The 22,977-nt window shown below is 39.7% G+C and overlaps 1 protein-coding gene across 18 annotated transcripts in view; it reads right to left on the reverse strand.

Moving 5' to 3' along the window:
- Nucleotides 1-22,977, reverse strand: part of FANCC (FA complementation group C) — a 303,173-nt gene that overhangs the window by 179,320 nt on the left and 100,876 nt on the right. For all 18 annotated transcript variants that reach the window (XM_081522609.1, XM_081522765.1, XM_081522735.1 and 15 more), the window contains one exon: nucleotides 12,212-12,306. In XM_081522609.1, coding sequence (XP_081378735.1) covers nucleotides 12,212-12,306 — 95 coding nt within the window. The remainder of the gene's footprint in view (nucleotides 1-12,211; nucleotides 12,307-22,977) is intronic.

The raw sequence follows: 22,977 nt of genomic DNA on the forward strand, positions 1-22,977 counted from the left end.
AAAGCTGAGTGCTGAAGAATTGATGCTTTTGAACTGTGATATTGGAAAAGACTCTTGAGAGTCCCTTGGACTGTAAGGAGATGCAACCAGTCCATCCTAAAGGAGATCGGTCTTGAATATTTATTGGAAGGACTGATGCTGAAGCTCAAACTCCAATACTTTGGCCACCTGATGTGAAGAACTGACTCATTGGAAAAGACCCTGATGCTGGGAAAGATTGAAGGTGGGAGGAGAAGGGCACGACAGAGGTTGAGGTGGTTGGATGGCATCACCGATTCAATGGACGTGAATTTGAGTAAACTCTGAGAGTTGGAGATGGACAGGGAGGCTTGGCGTGCTGCAGTCCATGGAGTTCACAAAGAGTTGAACACAACTGAGTGACTGTACTGAACTGAATTGATTTGCAAATGTTGAAAAATCCCAGAGTAAATACCATTTCATCATGGTATATGATCCTTTTAATGTATTCTTGAATTCAGCTTGCTAATATTATATTGAGGATATTTGAATCTATATTCATCACAGATACTGGACCATAATTTTTTTGTGATATTTTTATCTGGTTTTGCTATAAAGGTAATCTTTGTCTCACAAAATGAGTTGGGAAGTATTACCTCCTCTTCTATTTTTTGGTAATTTGATTGGTATTTTTTTTTTTAATGCTTTGTATAATTCACTGTGAAGCCATCCAGTTCTAAACTTTTGATTGTTGGGAGAATTTTAATTACTGAATCAATCCTCTTACTGGTAATTTGTCTACGGAGATTTTCCATTCCTTAATCATTAAGTGTTGATAGGTGGTATGTTTCTAGGAATTTATCCATTTCTTTTAGGTTGTCCATTTTATTGGTGTGTAATTGTTCAGTGTGGTCTCTTATTATCCTATGCATTTTGTGGATGTCAGTTGTAACATATTTATAATACTGTATTTTAAGTTGAAAACAACTCAAATTTCAATGCACTAAAGCTCTGCGTTTTCACTCTCCCCATAGCACATTTTATATTTTTATGTCATTTTGTGTATTCTTATCTTGTGTATCATTTAACTAATTATTTTAATCATAGCTACTTTGTCTTTTAAGCCTCATATTAGCTTTATAAGTGATTAATCCACTACCCTTACTATACACAGTAAGTCTTGTACATATGAACCTTCAAGATTCAAACTTTCAAAGATGCAAATGCGCATTCTCATGTCCAGTCACCTAAGTGAGTTCATACGTCTGGTGTACACTGTCACATGCATGCATCCTCTGCAAGTGGTTGTACTTTGGGTACTTTACTGCACAGTACTGTATACAATACAATCATACAGTATCTCTATTTCAACCCCAGGATATCTAGAATCAAGTGTAATAGCAGCAGTGATGTAGCTAGTACTGCTAAGAAGTGCCAAGCAATAACAATGGAATCAAAAGTGAAAATAATTGAGAGAGAAGAGTGAGGCAAAAAGATGGTAGATGTCACTTATACCTATAAAACAAACTGTTCAACCATCAGCATGATTCTAAAGAATAAGGATAATATCATGGAATGTGTGAAGTCTGCTGTGTTAATGATGTCAACAATAATATCAAAGAAGCATAGAAAAGTGTTAGAGGAGATGGAGAAACTTCTCAGTGTGTGGCTGTAGCAACAGTAATAGGATCAATTCCCACTCAGCTTAATGCCAACTGAAGAGAAAGCTAAAAGCTTTTATGAAGATCTGAAGAAGAAACATGATGAAGAGTGAGAGGGCACATCTTTTAATGCCAGCCATGGCTGGTTTCATCAGAACAAGGATAGAGCCAACATTCACAACATTAAAGTAAATGACAAGGCAGTGAGTGCAGATTTGGTAGCTGTCCAGGAATTTCTTGAACCACCCTGAGAAGTACTGATGAAGGTACATATTTACCTGAGCAAGTTACAAATGTGGATGAGACAGGACTATACTGGAAGAGGATGTCAAACTGAAGTTACCTCAGTAAGCACGAAAAGCTGATGCCAGGCTATAATGCAGCAAATGATAGGCTAACTCTTGCTTGGTGCCAATGCTCCTGGCTATATGAAGCTGAAGCCTCTCTTGGTTTATCATTGAGAGAGCACAAGAGCCCTTAAAAACATAGCTAAGGGCTCCCTTCCTGTTGTATGGAAGAGGACTATAATCCCAAAGCCTGGGTTATGCAGGCCATTTTCCAGGGCTGGTTTTTCTACCACTTTATCCTAGAGGTAGAGAAATACTGCTTGGAGAAGTACGTCCATTCAACACTGTTTTGCTGCCCAACAATGCTCCATTCATGGAGACTTTCATCTCAGTGTCAAAGTATTGCATCTACCACCAAATTCTATGGAACTCATTCAACCTATGGACCGGGGAGTTATAGTGACTTCCAAAAAATATTTATTTATGTCACACTTTTCATCAGGCAGTAAAGGCCAGTGACTAATCAGGCACTGACTTTGCTTCGCATGAGGTTACTGCCATCATGATGAATGGGATTTGGAAGAATCTTTGCCTGCAGTTTATTCATGATTTTTGTGGATTTGAGAAAATGGATGAGGAGTCCAAAGAGGTCTTCAGCAATTTAGTGACTCTCAGTGAGAAGCTAGGGGTAGATCTGCAAGAGGACAATTTCACTGAACTCCTTGGTGTGTAACACAAGGAACTTACTAATGAAGATCTGATGGAAATGGAAGCCTGGAGAAAGAGGGAAGAGAAACAAGAGGAAGGAGTAACTGCAGAAGCAAGAAGATTCATGATACAGGAAATAGCAAGGAAATTTTCTTTATCTTAGGAGGCACTGTTAGTTTTTGAGGCACAGGATCCCAATGTAGAACAGTACATGACAGTTGTAGCAGCCATTCAGAATGCAATCCAGTGCTACTGAGTTATCTCTGAGTTAGAAAAAAACAGCTAATATCCAGATATCACCGCATCTTTTTTTCAAGAGGGTAGACAGAAGAGGTTGCAAGAATTCACAGAAAAACTATACAAAAAATATCTTAATGACCCGGATAACCATGATGGTGTGATTGCTCATCTACAGCCAGACATCCTGGAGTGCGAGGTCAAGTGGGCCTTAGGAAGCATCACTACGACAAAGTTAGTGGAGGTGATAGAATGCCCTCTGAGCTATTTCAAATCCTAAAAGATGCTGCTGCTGGAGTGCTGTACTCAATATGCCAGCAAATTTGGAAAACCCAGCAGTAGCCACAGGACTGGAAAAGGTCAGTTTCCATTCCAATCCCAAAGAAGGGTAATGCCAAAGAATGTTCTAACTACTGCACAATTGCACTCATTTCACATGCTAGCAAGTTAATGCTCAAAATCCTTCAAACTAGGCCTCAGCAGTATATGAACCAAGAAATTCCAGATGTACAGCCTGGATTTAGAAAAGGCAGAGGAACCAGAGATCAAATTACCAACATCTGTTGGATCGTAGAAAAAGCAAAGGAATTCTAGAAAAACATCTACTTCTGATTCACCGACTACACTAAAGCCTTTGACTATGTGGATCACAACAAACTGATTCACTGAAAAGGAAAAAAGACTTTTCAATGATGGTACTGGGACAATGAGGTATCTATGTGGAAACAAAGTGAAAATAGACTTCTACGTTAGGTCACACAATGAAACAGTTACAGGTAGATCATAGACATAAATGGGAAACACAAATAAATATTCTTTTAGAAGATAATGTAGGTTTTCATGACCCTGAAGTGGGATAAATTTTCTGAAATAAGACACAAATTTACTCATCACAGAGGAAAAGATTAATAAATCTCACAACAATACAATTTTAAATGTCATCCTTAAAAAGGTATGACAAGTACTTTAGAGGCCATTCCCTCATAGCTCAGTTGGTAAAGAATCCACCTGCAAAGCAGAAGACCCCGGTTCGATTCCTGGGTCAGGAAGATCCACTGGAGAAGGGATAGGCTACCCACTCCAGTACTCTTGGGCTTCCTTTCTGGCTCAGCTGGTAAAGAATCTGCCTGCAATATGGGAGACCTGGGTTCGATCCTTGGGTTGGAAAGGTCCCCTGGAGAAGGGAAAGGCTACCCATGCCAGTATTCGGGCTTGGAGAATTCCATGGACTATACAATCCATGGGGTCACAAAGAATTGGACAGGACTGAGCGACTTTCATCATCACCATCAAAGCCTATGTTGTTACCTGTGATACTGACGGACTGGCTACAAACTGAAGGTCTAAATGACATCCTCCAACTCAGGATGCTAATCCCAAACCCAGATTATTACCTGTACTTGTGAACAACTGGCTAAATCAGAGGTCCCCACGCCCCCTTGCTGAGTTCAATTAATTCATTAGAGTGGTTCACAGAACTCAAGAAACCCATTTACACACTAGATGATCAACTTATTATCAAATGACATTAAAGGATACAAACCAACAGCTAAATAAAGAGATGCACAGGGCAATGTCTCAAACAAAGGAGCTTCTGTCCTTGTAGAACTTGAGGCCTGTCAAGATGGCATGCAGAAACATTCTTGTTCTATGTAGAAGCTCTCTGAAAGGGTGCAAAAAGCTGTCCTTCAGGTTTTTAGGGAGGCTTCATGATATAGTCATGATTGACTAAATCATTGGCCAAAGGCAACTGGTTCAACCTCAAGTCCCCTTCACTCTCAGGAAGTCAGAGAGTGGGATTGAAAGCTCCAACCCTCTGCTCACAAGGTTGGTTCTCTTGGGAACCAGCTTTCAACACAATATTAACAAAAGCTAACATATGACCCTCTAAAAGTCACCTTATTAACATAACACAAAACTCCTTTTATCACTTTCAACATCTAGGTGATGCCAAGGGTTTTGGGAGCTGTGATCCAGGAAGTGAAGATGAAGACCAAAGCATAAATAAAAAATATATTTTGATCATCTGAATGACCAAATAGATATTTCTTATAAGTCACAATAGTGCAAACACATACTGCATTATTTTGTTTTTACCAAATTAAAACAGCAGGCCAAACAGCAAAATTAAGTCGTAAAAGCTAAAGCAATGTAAATGAAAGTCAGGTTAGTAGTTACTGTTAGCCAGGCAATAAAGGCATACAAATGGGAAAGGGCCCTCAGGGGACAGGGAGCTTCTAGGAGGCAGGCAATATTCTGTTCTATTACCTGACCTGGGTGGGAGTTGCATGGATATTTATATGCAACAATTTGTTAAGCTTGGCACTTATGTTTAATGCAGTTTCTTGTATATTGGTTAGATTTTGTAATTTTAAAGTTTTTTTCATTATTATTCTAAAGAATAACGAAGAGGACTGAAGGAATACAGGAACATCTGAATATTACTTACTACTGCATTTTGAAATGGTATAAAGATTGAATAAAAGCATTTTAACTGATCTCCACTTCTGGTATTCTGCCATTTCCATCTCATCAGATTAAAAAAAAAAATAGTGGTATGGTCTTATTCAGAGAAGACAGGTATTTCCTATATTTGGCAGGCCTACATTTGGATTATAAACTCTGAGAAAAGACTGTTTTCACATCTATGATGGTATCCTTGGGCTCTTTAATAGTGCCTGGCAAACTAAGCTCTCAAAAAGTATCAGTTCAGTGGATTCACTGGTAAAACTAAGTTTTTCAAAAGCCAAACATTCCAAAGAGATGTGAAAAAAGTCCTATGACTTCAATCAGTCTCTAAACTGTAAGAATAGCTATTGAGGTGGTATTATTTGATAGTACATTTGTGGTTACTAGTAAAACTCCAAAGAAATTAATGTATTTCCAAAACAACATGTTAACAAAGTCTAACATTATGGTAAGCATCAGGCAGAATTTCTAGGACAAGTATGGAATTTCCCTCTGCACCATCTTCCATTGGATGCTACCTGTGCTGTCATTGGAGGGCTGGCAAGATGGAGTAGAAGGATGTGAGCTCACTGCTTCTTAAAAAAACACCAAAATCACCAATAACTGCTGAAAAACTATTGCCAAAACAAACAACAATGCTGAAATCTAACAAAAAAGATACCTTACATTCAAAGACAAAGAGGAAGCTACAACAAGATGGTAGGAAGGGCACAGTCAAGATAAAATCAAATCTTAGACCTGCTTGGTGGGCAACCCACAAATTGGGAAATAATTATACCACAGAAATTCTCCTATAGGAGTGACCTACATCAAGCTTCCCAGCCCGAGGGTCTAGCAACAGGAAGGGAAGCCCCCAGAGAATCTGGCTTTGAAGGCCAGTGGGGTTTGATCAGAGGAATTCCATAAGACAGGGGGCAACTGAAACTCCATGGTTGGTGGGGGGGTGCACACAAGATCCCATACATACCAGGACCCAAGGAAAAAAGTAGTGACCTCAAAGGAGACTGGGCCAGACCTATCTGTGAGTATTCGACAGTCTCCTGCAGAGGTGCAGGGGCAAGACACTAGCAGTGGCAGTTCTGGCAAGCATTCATTGGCACAAGTGCTCCTGGAGGTCACCATTTTCTCCTCAAGACCTAGCCCAACCTATCAGACTGTAGGCTCCAGTGCTGGGATACCTCAGGCCAAACAACAAACAGAATAGGAAGACAGCTCCAACTGTCGGCAGTCAGGCTGCTTAAAGTCTTCTTAAGCATAGCCCTGTCCACCGGAGGGACAAGACCCAGATCCACCCACCAGTGAGCAGGATCCAGACCCTCCCACTATCACAAGCCTCTCGGACAGCTAGCAGAAGCAAGAAGAACCATAACCCTGCAGAACAGAAAATGTAATCACAGAAAGTCGGACAAAAATGAGACAACAGAGGAATATGTCCCAGATGAAGGAACAAGATAAAACCCCTGAAGAACAACCAAGTGAAGTGGAGACAGGCAACCTATCAGAAAAAGAATTCAGAGTAACGAGAGTGAAAATGATCTAAGATCTCAGAAAAAGAATGGAGGCACAGTTTGAGAATATGCAAGAAATGTTTGATGAAGACTTAGAAAAACTTAAAAAAAAAGAGATGAACAATACAATAATTGAAATGAAAAATAAACTAGAACAAACAATAACAGACTAACTTAGGCAGAAGAATGGATAAGTGAGCTGGAAGACAGGAAGGTGAAAAATCACTGCCATGAAACAGAATAAAGGAAAAAAAGAATTAAAAGAAATGAAGATAGCCTAAAAAACCTCTGGGACAATATTAAATGCAATAACATTTGCATTATAGGGGTTCTAGAAGAAGAGAGAGAGAAAAGACCTGAGAAAATATTTGAAGAGATAATTCTCTTTCATGGGAAAGGAAATAGTCACTCAAGTTCAGGAAGTGCAGAGTTCTAGGCAGAATAAACCCAAGGAGTAAAATGCTGAGACACATACTAAATACACTGACAAAAATTAAAGAGAGAAAACACTAAAAGCAACGAATAACATACAAGGGAATGCCATAGGTTATCAACTGATACCTTACCAGAAACTGTGTAGACAGAAGGGACTGCCTTGTAGCCAGCTAGGCTCCTCTGTCAATGGGATTTTTTTGCAGGCAAGAATACTGGAGTGGGTTGCCATTGCCTTCTCCAGGGGATCTTCATGACTCAGGGATAGAACTTATGTCTCCTGCATTGTATGTGGATTATTTATCATTGAGCCACCAGGGAAGTTCAGGAGTGGCACAATATATTTAAAAGGGAAGGGAAGAGCCTACAACCAAGAATATGCTATCCAGTTTTCATTCTGATTCGACAGAGAAACCAAAAGCTTTACAGACAAGCAAAAGCTAAGAGAATTCAGCACCATCAGACCAACTTTGTAATAAATGCTAAAGGAACTTCTTTAAGCAGAAAAGGTCACAACTACGAAGAAGAAAATTATGAACAGAAAAGCTCACCAGTAAGGCAAACATAAAATAAATGTAGTAAATCATCTGCACACCAATATGATATCAAAATCAGCAATTGTGAGAAGAGAGCACAAATGCAGGATATTGGAAATGCATTTGAAATTAGAAGAACAGAAATTTATAACAATCTTGTTTACATATAAATTGCTATATCAAAACCTCATGGTAACTGCAAACTGAGAATCTACAATAGATACATACACAAAAAAGAAAAAAGAATCTAAACACAATGCTAAAGCTAGTCATCAGATCACAAGAGAAGAGAATAAAAGAGGAAGGGAGAAAAAAGACCTACAAAAGCAAATCCAAAACAGTTAAGAAAATGGCAGTAGGAACATGTGCTGTGCTGTACTTAGTGTGCTTAGTCACTCAGTCATGTTTGACTCTTTGCAACCCCATGGACTGTAGCCAGGCTCCCCTGTCCATGAGGATTCTCCGTGCAAGAATATTGGAGTGGGTTGCCATGCCTTCCTCCAGGGGATCCTCAAACCAGGGATCGAACCCAGGTCTCCCACATTGCAGGTGGCTTCTTTACCATCTGAACCACCATGGAAGCCCAAGAATACTGAAGTGGGTAGCCTATCCCTTCTCCACGGGATCTTCCCAACCCAGGAAAAGAACCAGGGTCTCCTGTGTTGCAGGCAGATTCTTTATCAGCTGAGCTACCAGGAAAGCCCCAATAGGAACATATGTATCAATAATACCTTAAACATAAATGGATTGCTTCCCTGGTGGCTCAGCTGGTAAAGAATCCACCTACAATCCGAGAGACCTGGGTTTGATCCCTGGGTTGGGAAGATCCCCTGGAGAAGGGAAAGGCTACCCTCTCCAGTATTCTGGCCTGGAGAATTCCATGGACTGTATAGTCCATGGGGACACAGAGAGTTGGACATGACTGAGCGACTTTCACTTTTCACTAAATGGATTAAATGCTCCGACCAACAGACATAGACTGGCTGAATAGATACAAAAACAAGACCTGTATATGTGTTGTCTACAAGAGACCAGCTTCAGATCAAACAACCCACACCGATTGAAAGTAAGGGAATGGAAAAAGATTTTCCATGCAAATGGAAATCAAAAGGAAGAAATACTGATAAGATAGACTTTAAAATAAAGATTGTTACAGGAGACAAAGAAGGACACTACATAATGGTCAAAGAATCAATCCCAAAAAAGGATACAACAATTATAAAAAATATATATATACTCAACATAGGAACACTCCAATATATTAAGGCAAATACTAACAGCCATAAAGAAACTGAAAGTCGCTCAGCTGTCCAACTCTTTGCGACCCACTCAGCTATTGAGCAGTTTCAAATGTAACAGGTATAATGAAGAAAAATGAATTTTTAACTTTTAATTAAATTTAAATTTGAAAACAGATAGTTGACTCAGTTTTAAGTTTCTCTGAAACAATTTGGATATGTGAACCTACTTTTTCAACTCTATATTTTATAAAACAGATCAAGAATGTCAAATGAAAACTTAGCCTCTGAATTAAGATGCAACATATACACTGAATTAAGTATAACATATACATTGGATCTCCAAGATCCAATATAAAAAATATTATAAAATAATCACATTAATAATTCTATACAGATAACATATTTAAATAATAGTATTTTAGATATATGGGGTTAAATAAAGTAATTATTAAAATTAGTCTCAACTGTTTCTTTTTACATTTCTTAAAGCAGCTAATAAAAAATTGAAAACAGCTATTAGAATGTGCTTCTTTCCTGTTGGACAGTGCCATACTATAGTATTAGATATAAATGACCACTCATTCCTTCTTGAAATGCTGCTGCTTTTCTCCTTCTACTTCTTGGACTCCTCCTTTCTAGTGTGAAGTGTAACCTTCTCTTCCACTCACTCCTTAAACACCAGAGTCTCCCAAGGTTGTCCCTAGGCCCGTTCCCCTCCTCACACTAGGTACTCTTCCTGGGTAATCTCACCCCCACCCAGGGCTTTCACTGTTCCCATATCCTGAGGACTGTCAACCCCTATGTGCAAATCAGCTACTCTCCTGAAAACACTAGGTTCAACTCCACCTACACCTAAGTATAGCTGCGCCTAATCTGTCATTATATCTTTACATATTTACCTTATTAATATCATAAATCTTGCCCCTCTTTTCCATTTCATTCAGGTTTTCATAATTTCTCACTTTTGTCACTACAATAGCTTTGAAAGTGCTATCCCTGACACCTTTCAAATCAACTTCCTTTTGCTATTTAGTTTCTAAAACTCACACCTGGCCATATAATTTTTCTATTGAAAATACTCTGGCGGTTTCCCCACTGCTTTTAAGGCAAAATAAAAACTTCTTATAATCATACATAAGGCTTTATGCTTCATTATCAACCTTATAAAACCCCAAACTCAGGCATATCTAAGCACCTGAAGTTCCCTGAATACAGCATGTGTTGTGATCAGTTGTGCCCGACTCTTTGTGTCCCTACAGACTGTAACCTGCCAGGTTCCTCTGCCATGGAATTTTTCAGGCAAAAATACTGGAGTGGGGTGCCATTTCACACTCCAGGAGATCTTCCCAAATCAGGGATTGAACCCGAGTCTCTTGTGTTTCTTGCACTGGCAGGCAGACTCTATCACTAGCAGCACCTCTCCTAGTCATCCTTCAAAATTCACCTGATGTATAATTCCCCCAGGAAAGGTCTCCATTCCCCCAGGAAAGGTCTCCAAATGCCCAAGTTTGAACAAGTGTCCATACACTGTGTCACCATCACCCCTATACACAGCTCTACCAATAACCCAATGGCACTTCCCTAGAATGACCTGGTGAAGTCTGTAAATTCTCTGAAGGTAGGAATTAAGTGGGGCGTCCTTGGTGGCTCAGGCAGTAAAGAATCTGCCCGCAAAGCAGAAGGCCCAGTTTCGATCCTTGGGTTGGGAAGATCCCCTGAAGAAGGGAATGGCTACTCACTCCAGTATTTTGCCTGGAGAATTCCATGGACAGAGCAGTCTGCTGGGCTACAGTCCACGGGGTCACAAAGAGTCGGATAATCAGACACGACTGAGAGACTAATACACGCAGGAATTAAAGTGTTTTAATTTTACCTGCATGTGCTATTTTTAATGAGCATGTATTTATTAAATGGACATAAAATTAAATAAGGGAAACCTACAGAATAAACTGCAAGGTTAAAAATTCAAAACTAGGCTAATATAACCACTAATTAAATGAAGAAAGTTTACCCGATCACTCTAAAAATACTTTATTAGATGGCCTATTCCAGGACTGAATGAGCTAGCCAATAAAAATATATATCCTTAAATAATCATTAAGAGAGCAAATATTCAACAAAAGCAATGATTAAAAAATTAAAAAACTAAATATGTTATTCTACTTTTATAGCCTGTTTTTTATATCTTTTCTTCCCTAATTCTACTTATCAGTTCCTTTCTTTAGCTCTTAACATTAACCTTCTTTCCAATTAAAAGGTGCATTTTTTTTTCCCTTCCCTCACTCAATCCTTTTCACTTCTTACTGTTCTTCCAATTCTTCTTTTAATCTAACAAAAAATACACTGTCTTCGTCATCTCTGCCAGGCACTTTGTATAAAACAAAGGAATGGTAAAAAGCAGTGAATGGAATGATATCACCAGTCAGACAAAACCATGTGCGTTAATCTGGGTGGATGATTTCATAATACTAAGCAGCTAATCTGGACCATATGCATAGTAAGTGGAGTTTGACATACACGCAAGTCCTTGGGGTTACTGCAGCAGGACACTGGTGGTGAGGGCAGCTAAGCACAGCCTTACAAAATTCTCCTATTTGTGCCCATCATTCAAAAGAAAGCAGAAACAGACAGCAGGAATTCAGGAAGCTGTCAGCTACCTGAACTAGCATGGTTGGGTAACTGATTTGACGGTGTTTGCAGCAATAGCCAACCAGTACCAGATGCTAGTCTGAGCACACTGACAGGGTACCAACTTTAGGAGACAAAATAAAGACTGCTGCTCCCAGAGCACTTACAAAATTCAGTTTTAGTACAGAATGGATTCTGAGAGAGGCAGAGAAGTATCCGAAGAGGAATTATATAAGCATTTAATGTAGGTTGGTAGGAAGAAACAGTTGCTATAATAGAAGGAAAGAGAGTACATTCTTTCAATTACCTGAGAGTAACTTTCTAAAACCACTCAATCTTAGCTTTTGTAGGCATAAGGAAGTTCACCCTGAGGATCTATCTCATATGGAAGTCACAATCAAACAAAAATGAAATCTCTTGAAAAACTTTATACCCAGCAAGATAATGTAACAGTGAAGGGTGTGTTTGAAAGTTTCTGCACTATTAAAGCAGCACTTTTAAATAATCAATTGAATTTAAAGCAGTACATGGCTTTTATACACTTACCCGTGTCCAGGAATTAAGTTTTGATTCTCTAGAGTTCTGTGGATCTTTCTTAATTAGACAACACAAGCACCATATTAGAATTTTTGGGTTTTCATCTGCAGAAATGAAGGTTAAAATAAGTAGGCTTGATAAAATAGAATGAAAAGATAATCAGTATAAAATCTGTAAACATTATACTTAAAGGAAACACATTTATTATAAATGTTTTAGAAAAATCACAAACTACGAAGTTCACTGAACAAGCATCCGGGATCATGTGTGAAACTTAACTTTGTGGGGTTTTTTTTCCTCCTTGTGGGTTCAGGATTACTTATGCTTAGCCCTTGTGTGGTCAATTCTTTTTCTGTCACAGAAGCAATTTTTAAAGCCAAAAGAGAAAGATGGAAAGAACTAAGAAAATCAGTCCATTTTATTTTCAAGAGCGGTTCTTTATTTTATTTTCAAACCATTAGTAATTTCAACCTTTTTAAGGCAACATCACTGCTATGAGTGGTAGTCAATATTTCTGATTAAATCTAATTGGCCAAAATACCTTCACTTGTTAAAAATAAATTTAACAAAAAAAATTGTTCTTAAAAACATTCTTTTCAGTACCAGATGGTTTGGACAAAACAGAAGTTTTTGACATGCTCCTCATGAGGCAGGGGGTAGATGGGCTCCTTCTCAGAGTAAAGCAACTGGAGGTTCATTCCTTGTGGGTACCAGGACAATTAAGGGAAAAGGCAGTCCACATATTTCTTATTCTGGAAGTCAGGAGACCTCCCCAACCACACACGTGAAGAAAGGGCTCCTCAGAGGTCAAAGGAGAGTTATGTTAAAGGATGTTCCCTACCCAGACACCTTTTCAGTAAAATCCATCTTGGCTAAGATATGTGTGCACACACTGGAGGATCCTGAGATATGCCAAATATGGATTATGAACCAAGTAAATCAAAATGACTGGCCAAAGGAAAAATGGAAGAAATGTCCCATAAAAGTAATTCAAACTGCCACAAGGATGCAACTCAGGGATTCTCCCTCTGAGTCTGTCTGTGTGTCTATCCACACAATTGTACTTTTTTCCCCCTCTTAATAAATACTTAATCTGTTTCACCACTTTCTGTCTTTGTGGGAATCCTTTTCTGTGAAGCTGAAGGGCCAGGGCCCTTGTCACTGACCACTGGTCTAGTGGCTAGGAATCTGGGGCTTTCACAGCCACAACCCAGCCTCAGTCTCTGGCTGGAAACCCAAGTCCCCCTCCAAACCTTTGCACGCTGAGGCCACCTGAGATCACTAATTCTTTTTTTTTTTTTTTTTACACACTCTCTCCAGGATTTATTGTTTGTAGACTTCTTGATGATGGCCATCCTGACTGATGTGGGGTGATATTTCCGTGTAATTTTGATTTACATTTTTCTAATAATTAGCCATGTTGAGCATCTTTATTTTTTTATTTTTATTTTTTTTATTTTAGTTGGGGGCTAACTACTTTACAATATTGTAATAGTTTCTGCCATACATTGACATAGAGAATTCTTTACTCTAAAGTGTAAAACTTTACTAAATATGTGATAACAATGTCGACCTTTGAAATCTTCTATGTGGTTAGCACATCTATTTGGTAAGTCATTTTCTCCTTTCTCCTTCGGCAACTAAGTCCATTCAAGTTGGAGATTTTAGAAAACAACTGGGAAGCAAAAATGAGGCCTAAAAACTGAAGATGTCAGTATCTGAACTAGAGCCAAGCTACCGTGGACTCTACCACAAGGCCATGGAGCTGAGGCCGAGGAAACCCAGCACCTGTAATCATACCTCTGCAGATCACCTGATGCTCTTTACTTTGTTATCAACTGCAATTCATAAACAGAGCATTTCTGAGGACTTCTTAACAAGATATAAGGAGAACACAAACTATAGTAAGCTACCTCTGCATTTTCTACCACACATCAAAGGACTCGGATACTAATTTTAAATCCATCTCGTCCCTCCCCCTCAATAAACATCCATAAGCCTATGCTCTTCTAATAACTAACATTTCTGAGCAAACTTTATCAGGAGTTATCCTGAGAGATATTCATATTTTTCCTAGTGTTTATGAGCTCAAATACCATCACTGGCTTGCCTGAAATCAGCTTATTGCAAGAATCATGGAATTTAACCTCTGAAGATTCTAGAGTTCTTCAGGTTGAATCAATGTCACTGATTAAAAATCTGTTGTACTGTTCTAAATATCTGAAGAAATTATAACTATCTGCATGTCACAATTGTGATAATACATCTATTGATATGCTTATGCAAGCAACTTCCCGTGTTAAAGAGAATGCAACCCAGTGGGGAGCATTTCCAAAAAATCAGACTTCACCAATAAAAAGAAAAAAGAGGAAGAATGAAAATGTTAGTGATAAAGCATAAATCTAAAAAATCCAAAAAATGAGATTTTCCCCCAGGTGTTAAGTGATTCTGCACGTTTATTTCAACAAGCGTATTATTTTTTACTTTTCTCTCAAAAAGAAAAAGAAGAGCCAGAGTTAACTTTCACCCAGCCTTAAGGAGGTGCCTTTCTTTGCCCAGAATCAATGCACTGAAATGTACTATTAATGAGTTTACTTTGCTTTAGAGACTTAAAAATGAAAGCCACCACTTGTTATTCATGAATGCCACCAGCACTGTCTACAGGGGATGGCATCTGTCAGGTTCCTCCCTGGAGGGTCAGATACCAGGGCTGGGGCACTGGGGATAGAAAATTGCCTGGGATTCATCATGTGGGCAGTCATCAGAGCAAATCTGCATTCCAAAAATTAGTGTAGGGGAAAGGAATATACTAACAGATATTTGCCACCCAGTTATTTTATTTTTTGATATCTTGAACTGAAAGCCTAAATGAGAGCTAAATTAATTCTATGGTTTAAAAGTGATAGCAGCATATTTTTAGACTATACGTATTTATTGTTTTCAGTTGCCAAGTTTGAAGGCAAACTCTCAAGCGGTAATAAAAGGCATGAGTAAAAGAGGCTACAGCTACGATATTAGTATGTGAATCATGAGGGCAGAGTTAGAACCTACCAGCCAGAACTCCAAGGTGAAGGCAGTAAATTTACACAGAGAATACCACTGAATAAAAGGTGTTTTCTCCCTTTCTGTTATCTATTTTTTCTCTTCTCTTTGTGTCTTTTAATTTTCAAATCCCTCCTCCTTCTCTATTATCCTTATTTCTGATCTTATTCTCACTTACCATTAAGGGAAACATACTTCTTTCCTTGATGGAAATTGTTTATTTTTTATTGTATTTCAAAGGTAATTTTGATATTATGAAATTATAAGATCCTTTCCTGGAAGAAAGTGCCCAGCTAGTCAAACAATAGTGGCAACATAGCCAAGATTTGATTACTCATGGAGTTCTCTGCCTATCAGTCTCCTCCAGGAGCTCGACACCAAATGGGCACTTCAAACAGGAAACTGAAATTTAATGGGCAGTTCAAGAAATTGAAATTTAATGGGCAATTCAAAAGGTAACATAAGCATTTAAACAGAGATGTAGAATTTGTTTCTGGTTGTCAGAGGGGCCAAAGTAATGAGGTTAGGTGCTAAGGAGAAATCACAGAGAGATACAAGTTTAAGGCCATAGGGATAAATCAGTACAGCCTCTCACTTTCACACATAAATAATCTGAGATCCAGTGAGCTGAGTAGCTTGCCTTAGAAAATCCCATCTCATCTACTGTCCTTCAAGAGTCAGCCCCCACAAAACCTCCCCTGTGAAACTCTCCTTCCCCTCAGCAACTCATTCAAAGCTCCACAGCACCAACCATCATCCCAAGTCTGGCTGACCTACTTAGGTCTCTTTTTTCCCTAACTAGAAGCTGCTTGGGTGCAGAAATTGTGAGCCATGTTTTCCTAAGGCTTGCTGTTTTTGAAAAGAATAGTGAATATATACCTTCACTTGAAGCTGGCTAGTGGTAAAGCCAGGACTGGAACATTTCAACCACAGTGGAACAATTCGCGGGAACAGATCATTACAAAAATGCAGGCTTTAGAGGAGTAGGATCTTGAATTTTATTAGTTCTGTATTCTGAGTAAAGTGACATATCTATACTAATCCATAAATACCTATCCTGCAAACCTATCATGAATTCAATCAGACCCACTATGCAATCCATAAAGAACAGTGCTCAATACCAAGTGAGCAATGCTGCTCATTTTACTTCAATTCTACAACCCAAACTTTTTAATGTATTAACATTTCTGAATTAAGGATATATATGTTCTATATCCACTATTGCTGTTGTTCAGTTGCTAAGTCGTGTCCAAATCTTTGCGACCCCATGGACAGCAGCAACCCAGGCTCTGCCGTCCTTCACTATCTCCTAGACCTCCCTCCAAGTCATGTCCATTGAGTCAGGATGCTATCTAACCAACTCATCTTCCATCGTCCCCTTCTCCTCCTGCCCTCAATCTTTCCCAGCATCAGGGTCTTTTTCCAGAGTCAGCTTTTCGCATCAGGTGGCCAAAGTATTGGAGCTTCAGTTTCAGCATCAGTCCTTCCAATGAATATTCACAGTTGATTTCCTTTTGACTGGTTTGATCTCTTTGCAGTCCAGGGGACTCTCAAGAGTCTTCTCTAACACAACAGTTCAAAACCATCAACTCTTTGGTGCTCAGCCTTCTTTATGGTCCAACTCTCACATTCGTACATGATTACTAGAAAAACCATAGCTTTGACTATATGGACCTTTGTCGGCAAAGTGAGGTCTCTGCTTTATACTATGCAGTCTAGGTTTGTCAGAGTTTTTCTTCTAAGGTCTTTTAATTTCATACTGTCTGCAGTGATTTTGGAGCCCAAGAAAATAAAGTCTGTCAGTGTTTCAACTTTTTCCCCTTCTATTTGCCATGAAGCAGTGGGACCAGATGCCATGATCTTAGTTTTCTTAATGTTGAGTTTTAAACGAACTTTTTCATTCTCCTTTTCACCTTCATTAAGAGGCTTTAAGTTCCTCACCACTAGGTACACTTAACAGACATATTATTTCCTTTTGCTAAAAAGTGGTTATTCAATCCATGAAGTATCTAACAATGAATTATGCCTCTAAAGAGGAAATACAAGAGTTTTTTTTTCCTTTCTCCTGCCACCATTGACCTAGCTCATTGATTTTCAAACTTTTGGTCATGATCCGTTGATGGATTTTAAAATCAGTTTGGGGTCATGAAAACCATTAAAACGGTATAGTGAATATGAATTGCAGGTAATAAAAGTAAGCATATTTTCACGAAATGTGTTTATGTGTATAAGTGTATCTACACACATATACACGTGTACAGAAAATGTATTTCTGGTCAAAAGTTTTTTAAGCAACACTAGCTGGGTTGAAATATATACATTTAGGACAGGTATGGCCCTGGTAGGCAAATACAGTGATGCCTTTGTATTTTAGATCAAGAATTTGAAAAAGCTACAAGTCAACTCAAGGGAGGAAGAGTCAACCCAAGGGAGAAATGGGAAGTAAGAAGTGCATAAGGGAAGAGGAAAAGCAACAGATGAAGACAGTGGTCAAGTGAATGAGTGTGAGTATACACAGTGTACCAACACATGTACGTCCATGCAAATAAATGCAAACGCTGTCCCTTCCCCATCAAGTTCAATCTTCTTAACTTATAACAGGCGAGGACAGAGATATTATATAATTCTCTAAAACACGAAAGGGGATTATTCATTTTATTTTTGATTCTATCATCATTATGGGGGCTTCCCAGGTAGCTCAGTGGTAAACAATCCGCCTACAAATTCAAAAGACGTAGCAGTTCTGTTCAGCTCAGTTGCTCAGTCATGTCCGACTCTTTGCGACCCCAAGGACTGCAGCACGCTAGACTTCCCTGTCCATCACCAACTCCCAGAGCTTGCTCAAACTCATGTCTATTGAGTCAGTGATGCCATCCAACTATCTCATCCTCTCTCGTCCCTTTATCCTCCTGCCTTCAATCTTTCCCAGCATCAGGGTCTTTTCAAATGAGTCAGTTCTTCACACCAGGTGGCCAAAGTATTGGAGTTTCAGTTTCAGCATCAGTCCTTCCAATGAATATTCAGGACTGATTTCCTTTAGGATGGACTCGTTAGATCTGTTTGCAGTCCAAGTGATTCTCAAGAGTCTTCTCCAACACCACAGTTCAAAAGCATCAATTCTTCAGCACTCAGCTTTCTTTATAGTCCAACTCTCACATCTATATGTGACTACTGGAAAAACCATACCTTTGACTAGACGGACCTTTGTTGGCAAAGTAATGTCTCCGCTTTTTAATATGCTATGTAGGTTGGTCATACATTTTCTTCCAAGGAGCAAGTGTCTTTTAATTTTATGGCTCCAGTCACCATCTGCAGTGATTTTGGAGTCCAACAAAATAAAGTAGGGCACTGTTTCCATTGTTTCCTCATCTATTTGCCATAGAGTGATGGGACCAGATGCCATGATCTTAGTTTTTTGAATGTTGAGTTTTAACCCAACTTTTTCACTCTCCTCTTTCACTTTCATTAAGAGGCTCTTTAGTTCTTCTTTGCTTTCTGTCATAAATGTGGTGTCATCTATGTATCTGAGGTTATTGTTACTTCCTCCAGAAATCTTGATTCCAGCTTGTGCTTCATCCAGCCTGGCATTTTGCTTGATGTACTCTGCATATAAATTAAATAAGCAGGGTGACAATATACAACCTTGACATACTCCTTTCCCAATTTGGAACCAGTCTATTGTATCGTGTCTGGTTCTAAGTGTTGCTTCTTGACCTGCATACAGATTTCTCAGGAGGCAGGTAAAGCAGTCTGGTAATCCCATCTCTTGAAGAATTTTCCAGTTTGTTGTGATCCACACAGTCAAAGGCTTTTGGCACACAGTCAAAGGCTTTGGCATAGTCAATAAAGCAGAAGTAGATGTTTTTCTTGAACTCTCTTGCTCCTTTGATGATCCAGCGGATGTTGGCAATTTGATCTCTGGTTACTCTGCCTTTTCTAAATCCAGCTTGAACATCTGCAAGTTCAAGGTTCATGTACTGCTGAAGCCTGGCTTGGAGAATTTTGAGCATTCTCAAAATGGCTAGCACGTGAGATGAATGCAAGTGTGCGATAGTTTGAACATTCTTTGGCATTGCCTTTCTTTGGGATTGGAATGAAAACTCACCTTTTCCAGTCCTGTGACCACTGCTGAGTTTTTCAAATTTGCCGACATATTGATTGCAGCACTTTCACAGCATCATCTTTCAGGATTTGAAAGAGCTCAACTGGAATTCCATCACCTCCACTAGCTTTGTTCGTAGTGATGCTTCCTAAGGCCCACTTGACTTCACATTCCAGGATGTCTGGCTCTAGGTGAGTGATCACAGCATCATGGTTATTTGGGTCATGAAGATCTTTTTGTATAGTTCTGTGTATTCTTGCCACCTCTTCTTACTATCTTCTGCTTCTGTTAGGTCCATACCTTTTCTGTCCTTTATTGTGCCTTTCTTTGCATGAAATGTTCCCTTGGTATCTCTAATTTTCTTGAAGAGATCTCTAGTTTTTCCAATTCTATTGTTTTCCTCTATTTCTTTGCACTGATCACTGAGGAAGGCTTTCCTATCTCTCCTTGCTATTCTTTGGAACTCTGCATCCAGACGGGTATACCTTACCCCTAGATGTAGGAGACATGGGTTCAATCCCTGGGTTGGGAAGATCCTCCAGAGGAGGAAATGGCAACATACTTCAGTATTTTTAGTGGGAAAATTCCATGTACAGGGGAGCCTGGCAGGCTATAGTCCATGGGGTTAGAAAGAGTCAGACACAATTGACCACACGTCATTGTTATATTATGCAACTAGTTATTTACTTTAAAAAACAGAAAAGTAAAGATTCTATTAGCTAACAGCATAGTCAAATCAAGACATTAAACCTCTATGTACACTTTCAGATGTGCCTGCTCCACCCTATGCTAAGCTCTGCGACAACCAAGAGAACGAAAACCACACTTCCTGCGACATTCAGTCTTCCAGGACATTAGACAGGCAAGCCAATAATTATAAAGCAGTATAGTAAGGGTTATAATTAAGGGAGATGCTGGCAACTATGGACACACTAAAGAAGGTTCCTAACTCAGTCCTAGCAAAGCCATTTCAAAGAAGGTTTGAGAATTTGAGATGAGAACAAAGTTCCAGGCAAAAAGAACTGCATGTCACAGGCCCACACATCAAACACTGTTACTAATTTAACCTAGCTACAAAGCACATGATATTGCTATTAAACAGGAAATGTGGCTAGACAGGTAGGTAGGAAGTCAGTGAAGGGACACCTCCCTCAAAGTATCTCCAAATTCCTCCTAAACTTGGATAAAACCAAAATGTGTTCCCTAAATAATGGCAGAGCCAAGGCAGGATTCAGACACTAAAGAATTTTATGCATGGAAAAGAGCATATGAGTTAATATGAAATTGTGAAACAAAGAAATTATTTCACTATAATCATTTTATACTGAATTAAAAATGAGGCTGCAACAATCACCTGGGAGCATCTGCCCTCTAATTCAAGACTTTCTATTCTCCTACACATCAGTGTTGTTTTCCTGTATTTGTTTGCACTGATCGCTGAGGAAGGCTTTCTTATCTCTCCTTACTATTCTTTGGAACTCTGCATTCAGATGAGAATATCTTTCCTTTTCTCCTTTGCTTTTCGCTTCTCTTCTCTTTCCAGCTATCTGTAAGGCCTCCTCAGACAGCCATTTTGCTTTTTTGCATTTCTTTTCCATGGGGATTTTCTTGATCCCTGTCTCCTGTACAATGTCACGAACCTCTGTCCATAGTTCATCAGGCATTCTGTCTATCAGGTCTAGTCCCTTAAATCTATTTGTCACTTCCACTGTATACTCATAAGGGATTTGATCTAGGTCATACCTGAATGGTCTAGTGGTTTTCCCTACTTTCTTCAATTTAAGTCTGAATTTGGCAATAAGCAGTTCATGATCTGAGCCACAGTCTGCTCCCGGTCTTGTTTTTGCTGACTGTATAGAGCTTCTCCATCTTTGGCTGCAAAGAATATAATCAATCTGATTTCAGTGTTGACCATCTGGTGATGTCCACGTGTAGAGTCTTCTCTTGTGTTGTTGGAATAGGGTGTTTGCTATTACCAGTGCGTTCTCGTGGCAAAACTCTATTAGCCTTTGCCCTGCTTCATTCTGTATCCCAAGGCCAAACTTGCCTGTTACGCCAGGTGTTTCTTGACTTCCTACTTTTGCATTCCAGGCCCCTATAAAGAAAAGGACATCTTTTTTGGGTGTTAGTTCTAGAAGGTCTTGTAGGTCTTCATAGAATCGTTCAACTGCAGCTTCTTCGGCGTTACTGGTCGGGGCATAGACTTGGATTACCATGATATTGAATGGTTTGCCTTGGAAGCGAAAAGAGATCATTCTGTCGTTTTTGAGATTGCATCCAAGAACTGCATTTCGGACTCTTTTGTTGACCATGATGGCTACTCCATTTCTTCTAAGGGATTCTTGCCCACAGTAGTAGATATAATGGTCATCTGAGTTAAATTCACCCATTCCAGTCCATCTTAGTTCGCTGATTCCTAGAATGTCAACGTTCACTCTTGCCATCTCCTGTTTGACCACTTCCAGTTTGCCTTGATTCATGGACCTAACATTCCAGGTTCCTATGCAATATTGCTCTTTACAGCATCGGACTTTGCGTCTATCACCAGTCACATCCACAGTTGGGTATCGTTTTTGCTTTGGCTCCATCCCATCATTCTTTCTGGAGTTATTTCTCCACTGATCTCCATTAGCATATTGGGTGCCTACTGACCTGGGGAGTTCATCTTTCAGTGTCCTATCCTTTTGCCTTTTCATACTGTTCATGGGGTTCTCAAGGCAAGAATACTGAAGTGGTTTGCCATGCCCTTCTCCAGTGGACCACAATCTGTCAGACCTCTCCACCATGACCCATCCGTCTTGGGTGGCCCCACACGGCATGGCTTAGTTTCATTGAGATAGACAAGGTTGTGGTCCGTGTGATCAGATTAGCTAGTTTTCTGTAGTTTTGGTTTTAGTGTGTCTGCCCTCTGATGCCCTCTCGCAACACTTACTGTCTTACTTGGGTTTCTCTTACCTTGGGCCTTGGGTAATTCCTCTTGCCGCCGCCGCCGCCACCGTTGCCGCCGGCCCCAGCCCCCAGCCTGGCCTAGCCCCTCTCGGCTGCCGCCCCCAGCCCTCGGCCCCCAGCCCCTGGCCCAGCCTAGGCCCTGTCAGCCACTGCCCCCGGCCCCCGGCACTCGATATGCCAGCAAATTTGGAAAACTCAGCAGTGGCCACAGGACTGGAAGAGGTCAGTCTTCGTTCCAATCCCAAAGAAAGGCAATGCCAAAGAATGCTCAAACTACCGCACAATTGCACTCATCTCACATGCTAGTAAAGTAATGCTCAAAATTCTCCAAGCCAGGCTTCAGCAATACGTGAACCGTGAACTTCCAGATGTTCAAGCTGGTTTTAGAAAAGGCAGAGGAATCAGAGATCAAATTGCCAATATCCGCTGGATCATCGAAAAAGCAAGAGAGTTCCAGAAAAACATCTATTTCTGCTTTATTGACTATGCCAAAGCCTTTGACTGTGTGGATCACAATAAACTGTGGAAAATTCTGAAAGAGATGGGCATACCAGACCATCTGACCTGTCTCTTGAGAAACCTGTATGCAGGTCAGGAAGCAACAGTTAGAACTGGACATGGAACAACAGACTGGTTCCAAATAGGAAAAGGAGTACATCAAGGCTGTATATTGTCACCCTGC

Source organism: Giraffa tippelskirchi, chromosome 1, assembly GCF_054371585.1.
Source record: "Giraffa tippelskirchi isolate mGirTip1 chromosome 1, T2T-mGirTip1v1.2.pri, whole genome shotgun sequence".
Classification (NCBI taxonomy): domain Eukaryota; kingdom Metazoa; phylum Chordata; class Mammalia; order Artiodactyla; family Giraffidae; genus Giraffa; species Giraffa tippelskirchi.